This window comes from Zalophus californianus, chromosome 1 (assembly GCF_009762305.2).
Source record: "Zalophus californianus isolate mZalCal1 chromosome 1, mZalCal1.pri.v2, whole genome shotgun sequence".
Classification (NCBI taxonomy): domain Eukaryota; kingdom Metazoa; phylum Chordata; class Mammalia; order Carnivora; family Otariidae; genus Zalophus; species Zalophus californianus.
Genome location: NC_045595.1, coordinates 6975412 through 6985476, shown reverse-complemented (window position 1 = coordinate 6985476; position 10065 = coordinate 6975412). Strand labels below are relative to the sequence as shown.

Genomic DNA, 10065 nt, shown 5'->3' with positions numbered 1-10065 from the left:
GGGGATGGGCCAAATAGGTGAAGGGGATTAAGAGTACAGTCATCATGATGACCACTGAGTCATGTATAGAATTGTTGAACCATTGTATTATACACCTGAGATTAATATAACACTGTATGTTAATTATGCTGGAATTTAAAAAAAACTAAAAAAATTTTTAAATGAGAAAAAAAAAAAGATTAGTGGCACATTTGTTCCCAGAGAGAACTATAGTATAGTTTAAGTTCTATAATGTACTTGCAGAATGATTCATTTATCATCCCCCAAACAGTCCTTGGTATCATTGGATCCATTACTGGGAATTCAGTCTTACTCAAGGAAATCCATCCTCTCATTTAAAAAACTTATGAAGTGGGCGTCTGGGTGGCTCCACTGGTTAAGCGACTGCCTTCGGCTCAGGTCATGATCCTGGAGTCCCGGGATCGAGTCCCGTGTAGGGGCTCCTTGCTCAGCAGGGAGTCTGCTTCTCCCTCTGACCCGCCCGTCTCATGCTCTCTATCTCATTCTCTCTCTCAAATAAATAAATAAAATCTTTTAAAAAATAAATAAAAAATAAAAAACTTATGAAGTGAAATGAATGACACGAAGTTCTTTCCTACCTCTATGAGTTTGTGGTTAAAACCTCTTAGTTCACATTTATTTCAAAAAGGTGGTTCAAATTTGGTGTGGTACAGCTCACTGTGTATTGTCAGACCAAAGTTGGCTAAATATAGATCATACAATGACTGTGGTGGGTAGGAGGTGGCAGATGGCCACAAACTGATCATAGGTGGTTAGGGTCTGGAGGAAAATGTCCAAATACCCAAGCACTGTGAAAAAATACATCTGGGTGATGCAGCCTGCATAGGTAATGGCTTTGTTCTCTGAATGTTCACCAGCATTTTTGGAACCATGGTGGAATTGAAACAAATATCAGAAGAAGACAGGTGGAACAGGATGAAGTACATGGGTGTGTAGGGGTCATAGAGCTGATGGCCAGAATGATAAGTAGGTTTCCAAGCATGGTGACCAGGTACATGGACAAGAATAGTCTGAAGAGGAGAGTCCCAAGAAGAGAATTCTGAGACACCTGTTTGTTTTCCTGCATCCATGTAGCTGATAATTCTGCCAGGAAACAGGCAAAGCAATGCTAATTAAAACAAACAAACAGGAAGGGTACCTGGCTGGCTCAGTTAGTAGAGCATACAACTCTTTTTTTTTTTTTTTAAGATTCTTATTTATTTATATGAGAGAGAGAGAGAGAGCAAAAGCAGAGGGAGCAGCAGAGGGAGAGGGAAAAGCAGGCTCCCTGCTGATCAGGGAACCCAATTTGGGGCTCGATCCCAGGACCCTACGATCATGACCTGGACCAAAGTCAAGACGCTCAACCTACTGAGCCACCCAGGCACCCCGACCATGCAACCCTTGGTCTCTGGGTTGTGAGTTCAAGCCCAACGCTGGGCATGGAGCCTACTTTAAAATAACAACAACAACAACAACAACAACAAAACAAATAGGAGCTCCCAAATATAAAAATATTCTTATGATGTTAATGCCCAAAGAAAACAAAATCAAACATTCTCACTAGCAATCTAATATTCATTCATCAAGTAGGATTACAGATGCCATTATCTTGTACAGGTATCATTATGGGGATAATCTTGTCCCTCCTTCTGATCTTTATCACAAACTAGCCATTGCTTTCAGATCTATCCCAATATACCATCAACCTCTGGATGTCCAGCTCAGAATCGGTCCATTTGAAGTACAGCACATCAATGGTTTGAACATTCTTCTGAAATTTGTCTTTTGGATAATTCTGCTTTACCCCACATTTCTCTCATATTGTAGCAGATCTGTGCATGTTGGTGGTGCTCAGGCCCCACTTTGCTCTGTGGTCCTACCCCCTGACAATAGCTGATCAGATCAGAGAGCAGTGTCTGGTCCAACCTGGCCAGTTTCTTCCCCGAAAATTTGGAAATGAAACTCAGATTTTGGTTAATAATTGGAGGGGGTGGAGTTGACAGGATACATGAATCATCAAATTTACAAATAAGAGAAGCATGTCTGCTATCATCATCATCATTATTTAATTCACTCTAGAGTCTAAAATCCCCTTCAAGGTCACAAATCTAAAATCTCTAGGGATTTTCCGGGCGCCTGGGTGGCTCAGTCGTTAAGCGTCTGCCTTCGGCTCAAGTCATGGTCCCGGCGTCCTGGGATCGAGCCCTGCATCGGGCTCCCTGCTCAGTGGAAAGCCTGCTTCTCCATCTCCCCCTTCACCTGTTTGTGTTCCCTCTCTTGCTGCATCTCTCTCAAATAAGTAAATTTTAAAAAATCTTAAAAAAAATAAAAAAAAATAGATGAAAGCTCTAGGGATTTTCAACTAGACTCTTTTAGCCACTATGTTCTTGTTCCTGGAGTTGCTGCTAGCAAAATGTCACATGTACACGTTAGACACTCCTCTTTCCTTTGGGAGCCCAAATGGATCACCCAGATTACATTGGGGAAGAAGAACATGGTTGTACTGATGGTTGGTACACTCCAGAAATAGTGTTTGTTATGGAATCCAAGCAGCCCTGGGGTCAACAGGACAATGAAATTACCCTTATTGTCCCGGTCAGTGAGCCGGGAGCACAGGGACAGACAAGAAACATCTATCCTTTCAGGGACATCCAAAGTTGAAATCTCAAGGATCCTAATTAAATAAATGTTCCTTTTGTTAAAAGATTTTATTTTTAAGCAATCTCTGCACCCAATGTGGGGCTTGAACATATAACCCAGAGATCAAGAATCTCATGCTCCACCGACTGAGCCAGCCAGGTGCCCCTTGTTATTTTATTTCTAAACAGGTTAGCTATTGGGAGAGAGAAAACCATAATAAAATGGAAACTGTGCTTGACAATTCTATTCCAATGTGAGAAATTTGAAGGCGATCATGTTTTTCCTCACAGTAGGAGTTCTTCTCTCCTTAGGTATGATCTCATAGTTCAGGATTCCCTCTAAAAAATATCCCATTGGAGTCTGAGCTACATGTTCTTTGCCAATCAAAATACTTTATTTATTTTTTTAAAGATTTTATTTATTTATTTGAGAGAGAGAGAATGAGAGACAGAGAGCACGAGAGGGAAGAGGGTCAGAGGGAGAAGCAGACTCCCTGCTGAGCAGGGAGCCCGATGTGGGACTCGATCCCGGGACTCCAGGATCATGACCTGAGCCTAAGGCAGTCGCTTAACCAACTGAGCTACCCAGGCGTCCACAAATCAAAATACTTTAAATAGCAATTGTAAAAGGCCTGCTAAGTGTCTGATGGTACCCTAAGTCAAAGACTTGCCCTCTCAAGTATGAATATAAAAACACGTAACGGTGTCAGTAAAACCTACTAACAAAACCAATGGTAAACCCCATAGTCTTTATCATTATTCATTTAATATGAACAGCACCCCCTGACATGTGTTATCATTTTTATTTTATTTTTTTTAAAGATTTTATTTATTTATTTGAGAGAGAGACACAGAGAGAGAGGGAACACAAGCAGGGGAGTGGAGAGGGAGAAGCAGGCTTCCCGTGGAGCAGAGAGCCTGACACGTGGCTCCATCCCAGGACCCTGGGATCATGACCTGAGCCGAAGGCAGACACTGAACGACGGAGCCACCCAGGTGCCCTATCATTTTTATTTTAGAGATGAGTAACAGAAGTAGAGAGAAGCTGACCAACTTGCAGAGCTGGAACTGGACCAGATGCCTGACCTCAGAATAGGTAGAAAATGTGGTTTGAGAATTTGAAAATTAAAAGGTGCCTTTTTTAAGTCAGTGGGAAAGGAAGGACTAGTGTAAAGTGTGAGAACAAAGTTGTTTTTCATTTGGAAAGAGTAGATCCCTACATCCCACTGAACAGAAATACATCATTGATAGAGTAAATTTTAAAAATAAAAATATAAATTTGAAGTATAGGAAAGAACTGTTGAAAAATTTGTTACAATACATAGACAAAAATATTAACAATATGATACAAAAATCACAATCCATATCATGTCATATCAGAGATATCACGTACCATACTGAGAGGAGATTGTGAATTATGACACTAAAGGAATGGGATTTTATACATTAAAAACCCCATTCGAATTACTATTTTGGGAACTAGACTAATATTCTTAAGTGGTCCAGTTAGACAATGCGATATCTCCTACAGTCCTTTAAGTGGTTAGTGCCAGTCTTAAGTTACACAGGCTACTGTAAAAAGGACTACTTCTTCAGAGGAACTTACCTTCCATTTAAAGAGCATTTCTGGGGGCGCCTGGGTGGCTCAGTCAGTTAAGTGTCTGACTCTTGATTTCAGTTCAGGTCATGATTTTGGGTTGTGAGATCGAGTCCCTCATTGGGCTAATGTGCTAGGCATGGAGCCTGCTTGAGGTTGTCTCCTTCTCTCTCCCTCTGTCCCTCCCCCCACTCTCTCTAAAAAAAGAGAGAGAGAGAGAGCATTTCTGGTACAATCATAAATTAATTCTCCTCTTTCAAGGATGTAGGCCATGTATAAATTAACATGTATGTACATGTGTATATCTATGTGTGTATAAGTATTAATGTGAAATTGAATTAAAGTTCTCAAAAAAGAGTGGAAGAATCACAAAGGAATGAAAAAGGAGATCTCAGACTTACTCTTAGCATGACAGTAAAAATCATTAGAATAGAAAAATTCTCCAATTTGGATTTCCAGCTTTGGAATATGTAACAGTCAGAGTAGGTTAGGCTCTGTTGTTGAAAACAGCAACAGTGTGTGTAACAGAACTGAAATGTTACTGATTTAATGAAACAAAATCTTATTTCTTTCTCTTGAAAAGTATCTACCAACCTGGGCAACCATCCAGGACAGTCCTCCACATATTGGTCAGCTTTCTAAACTCTTTGGATCTTGTGATGCCTTCATTCCTCAGTAGCCGTATCAAGGGAAGAGTGAACATGACGAATAATATACCAGCTCTTCAACTGTTTTAGTCTAGAAGGGACCCATCACTTCCACTCATATTTTATCGGACACATCAAAACATATTATTACCACCTTTAACTTCAAGGGAGAAAGAAAATACCATTCTTTTGGGTATCCAATAGGAGAGGATAACCAGAAATATTGTCAACCAAGCAATAAAATATCCGATTCAAATTGTACACATTGAAATCCGTATGAAAATCTGGGCAGCTTGTTATTAGAATATGGGCTCAGGGTCTGAGTTCTGGATTTGAATCCTGGTTTTGCCACTTGGTCCCTCTGAAACTTTGGGGAAGATTTTTAAGCTCTTAGATTCTCAATTTCCTTACCTCTAAAATGGAGACAGTAATCCTTCCCATTGCGGAAGATTACATAAGATAGTGGAGAGAGGTTGGCATAGGCTTACCATGTAATAATAAGTACTAAAACACTGACTGTATTTTAATCATATTTTATCCAGTAAAAAAAACCCCAAACACTGTTGGTAATACATGCACATGAACAACACAAATCTATAACAAAACACATAGAAATAAGTTAAGGTGAACGATCAATAGTTTAAGCATTCTCCACCAACATTTGAGATAACAAGGCTAAAGTAAATGCTCCAAATCCAAGTTAGAACTCACCAGTGAGGGAGTAAGAAAGATCAAGGACATACTTTTTGGACAACAGATAGGGCAGAAAGATCATCAGATAAATTATGTGGAAGTCAGTTGTTTAAAAGTGTGTAAAAACTAGGGGAGTGCAGTCATAGATCCTTCAGGATTAGGTGAAAGAGGGTTTACAAGATTCAAGAGTAAACTTTAGAATCAAAATTTTTGCCCTTGGGATCCATAAAACTTTCTTAATCCTGGGGCCAAGAGATCCATCACAGATGAGAGGTTGCTCTACTGAGAAGCCTTCCCAGAGCCCCCTTCACATCCTTGTTCCTCAGGCTGTAGATGAAGGGGTTCAGCATGGGGGTGACCACAGTGTACATCACCGAAGCCACTGAGACCTTCTGGGGGGAGTGAGTTACTGCAGAAGTGAAGTAGACCCCAACACCTGTTCCATAAAATAAAGAAACCACTGAGAGGTGAGACCCACAGGTGGAAAATGCTTTTTGCTTTCCCCCCGATGAAGACATCTTCCTTATGGATGAAGCAATCTGTGAGTAGGAGAAAAGGATCCCAATAACGGGAAAAATACCCAGCACACAAGTCATAAAGTATATCAATGAGTTGTTCAGGAAGATATCAGAGCAGGCCAACTTGAGAATCTGTGTCAGTTCACAGAAGAAATGTGGAATTTCAAGATCTCGGCGAAAGCTCAGATGCATCATCAGAAGGATGTGAAGAAGAGATGTCATGACACCAACCAACCAGGTCACAAAAACCAGCAGGCCACAGAAGCATGGGTTCATGATGACCGTGTAGTGCAGGGGGTGGCAGATGGCCACAAACCGGTCATAGGCCATTATAGTCAGGAGTAGAGTGTCCAGGATAGGAAAAAACATGGAAAAATAGACCTGCGTGAGGCAGTCCATATAGGAGATGGCTTTGTTCTCTGTGTGGATGTTCACCAGCATCTTGGGCACTATGGTGGTGCTGAAACAGATGTCAACCAAGGACAGGTTGGAGAGGAAGAAGTACATGGGGGTGTGGAGGTGGGGGTCAGAGCAGATGGCCAGGATGATGAGCAGGTTCCCGAGCACGGTGACCAGGAACATGGACAGGAACAGCCCAAATATGAAGGGCTGTAGTTCTGGATCCTCAGAGATCCCAAGGAGGATGAACTCTAAAACTTCTGTGCGGTTTCCTGCTTCCATGTACCTGATATATCTATGAAGGAAGAGACAAGAGCAACATGGATTAGCAGCAAACTGGCACCCTCCATGTAACAAAAATAATGACCATGCTTTTCACTCAAGTTATTTGTGAAGTCAGTCATTGTGTCTAAGTGTTGGGTCTCCTTTCACTTATAAATGAAATCTGAAAAAATGGAGTCTCTTATGCCAACCACCCATCGTAAGCAAAATAAGTCAGCCAGAGAAGGACAAATACCATATGATTTCACTTGTATGTGGAATTTAAGAAACAAAACAAACAATCATAGTGGAAAAAGAGAGGAAAACCAGGGCGCCTGGGTGGCTCAGTCGGTTAAGCATCTGCATTTGGCTCAGGTCATGATCCCAGAGTCCTGGGATTGAGCCCTGTATTGGGCTCCCTACTCAGCAGGGAGCCTGCTTCTCCCTCTCTCTCTGCCGCTCCCCCTGCTTTTGCTCTCTCTCTCTGTCAAATAAATAAACAAAATCTTAAAAAAAAAGAAGTGTTGAATCACTAAATTATATAGCTGAAACTAATATTACACTGTATGTTAACTAACTGGAATTTAAATAAAAACTAAAAAAAGAGAGTCTCTGACTCTCTCTTTTAAATAAAGATTTTATTTATTTATTTGACAGAGAGAGACACAGCAAGAGAGGGAACACAAGCAGGGGGAAGTGGGAGAGGGAGAAGCAGGCTTCCCGTGAGCAAGGAGCCCGATGTGGGGCTCGATCCCAGGACCCTGGGATCATGACCTGAGCCGAAGGCAGAAGCTTAACGACTGAGCCACCTAGGCGCCCCTCCCTCTCTGTTTTTATCCTAATCACCTATCTTAAGCATCCATTTTATAACAGTCCTGTTGGATGGTCATGGAGCTTCAAAATGGGACACATCAGCATCATGTACCTCCTGGTAGGAGGCACTGGAAAAGACCCAATGTTACTTCTGTGAGATTCCTGCCAAAGATGCAGGACTTCAATCTAAAGACTAGGGAGCATCAGACAAACTCAAAATGAGGGGCATTCTACACAATTTCTGACCTGTGCCCCTTCAAAATGCCAATGTCATCATATACAAAGAGAGTCTAGGAACTGTTCCAGAGGAAAGGAAGCTTAAGAGACATGTCAACTGAATGAAATCCATGAGCCTGGATCTTCTTTTGCTATAGATGACATTGTTAGGATAAATGTCAAAATAGGAATGAGTTCTGTAATTTTGATAGTAGTATTATATCAATGTTACTATCTTGATTTTGATCATCGTGCTGTGGTTATATGAGGAAAATGTCCTTGTTTTTAGGGAATACCAAAGAGTTAGAGGTAAACAGGTACCATATTTGCAGTGTAACTTACTTGCAAATGGTTCTGAAAACACACACGAAGAAAAGGAAGAGAGAAAAGTAGATGAAGACAAAAGTAAAAATGGTAAAATTTAACATCTGGGGGATCTGGTAAAGGATATACATAGGAGCTATTTATATTGTTCTTCCAACTTTTCTGTAAATCTGAAATGAGGTCAAGATTAAAAGTTAAACATTAGCATTTTCACAATTGTGTGAAAAGAAGTCAAAAAAAAAGAAAAGAAGAAAATCTATCCATGGATGGATAGATTGTTGTCAGGAAAGAGTCAAACTTCTAAGAACACTGCAGGTGAGGTGACCACTCACAGATTTAGAGCCTACATTCACGCTCCCCTAGAAAACTCAGCCAGAGGAATTAGTCTAAAGTGGTCCTGGATGAATTGTATTCTAGGTGTCAGGCAGAAGCAAACACAAATCTCTGGAAGGGGTTTTCATCTGAGGATATCTGCCTCAGTGTCCACAAGGGAGACTGGTCTGAGGTTTTTCTTTCTTTTAACATGCTTTCCATACTTGCCTGCATATTCTGGTTCCTTCTGACTTCCCAGTCTTATTAAGGACTACACCAGTCTTTCTTTCTTTCTTTCTTTCTTTCTTTCTTTCTTTTTTAAGATTTTATTTGACTGAGAGAGACACAGCAAGAGAGGGAACACAAGCAGGGGGAGTGGGAGAGAGAGAAGCAGGCTTCCTGATCAGCAGGGAGCCCGATGCGGGGCTGGATCCCAGGACCCTGGGATCATGACCTGAGTTGAAGGCAGACGCTTAACTACTGAGCCACCCGGGCGCCCCTACACCAACCTTTCACTTTCGAAGTACCAACACTTTGGCCTTCATAGGAATTCTAAACATGCTGTGATTCTTCCCCCAGCCATGCCTCATGAAGTACTGCCTTCCCTGCTGGGGCTCTTGCATGCCTTTGTCTTCTCCGTGATCATTCCTGTCCTTATTTCTCAGGTGAAACATCACTTCTTCAGAGGAGCCTTTCCTGAGCCCTCGCTGCCCACCAAGTGTAGTCCTCTGATCCATGCCTTTATAGTCTCCTGCATTTTTCTTCATTGCCGAATCCTATCTATATATACACATTTACTTATGGAATTATTTGATTAATATCTGTCCCTCTTACCACTGAATCATAAAACATACAAGTTCAGATCACAAGTTACAAAATTTACTTTTCCTCATATCTCCCATGCTTTGTATTCGAAGAGCGTGGAAAGTGGAATAAAGACTGAAACCAAAAATGATCACATATATTACAGACCAGAAATCTACAAGTTGATCTCACATTGACTATAGAAGCAACAAACTGAACAAGGAGTGAAATGTAGCATGAATCAATCAATGCAGAAAATAACACAGCTTCAGAACAAATCAAAATACATTTAATAAAATCTAAAAGTTACCGATGGGAAGGGAACAGAGTAAAATTTTAGTTACATGGAATCGAAGGATACTGCCAAAAGGTGATAAAGAATAGCTATGTTAAAGCAAGGGTTAATCCAAGACCCATTATTAAACCCTAAAAAACAAAACAAGGAGACAAAAAGCAGAAAGAGGTAATGATGCCTGCTATTATAATTATTTAACACTGTTTCCAATAATTAAAAAGAAATGCCATAAGACAGAAAAGTGAATGAGATATAATATTAGGAAATCAAAAGCAAATCTGGTCGCTATCAGCTGCTGATGTGATTGCCTGCTGCAATTAGAACAAATCAGTGTCATTAGCTTCTTATGGATCTGTAAACAATCATTAGGAAAGATAAGAGAGAAAGGTCTATTCACAATTGCAATGACGACATAGATAACACCTGGCATGGAGTGGGCATTCAGTACATATTTCGTGAATCATAGAGTATATACCACCTGGTAGAAACCAAGTCATGATGGCGGTGGGGTGAAGAAGGAGATATCCTGCTGGACAGAGATTCT

At 40.8% G+C, this 10065-nt stretch overlaps 1 protein-coding gene across 1 annotated transcript; it reads right to left on the bottom strand.

The window, feature by feature from the left end:
• Positions 1 to 5839: 5839 nt before the first annotated feature.
• Positions 5840 to 6781, bottom strand: LOC113916541 (olfactory receptor 7D2). Its single transcript, XM_027583034.2, has one exon. The coding sequence runs from the start codon at positions 6776 to 6778 to the stop codon at positions 5840 to 5842; it is 939 nt and encodes a 312-aa protein (XP_027438835.2). The 5' UTR covers positions 6779 to 6781.
• Between the last annotated feature and the right edge of the window lie 3284 nt (positions 6782 to 10065).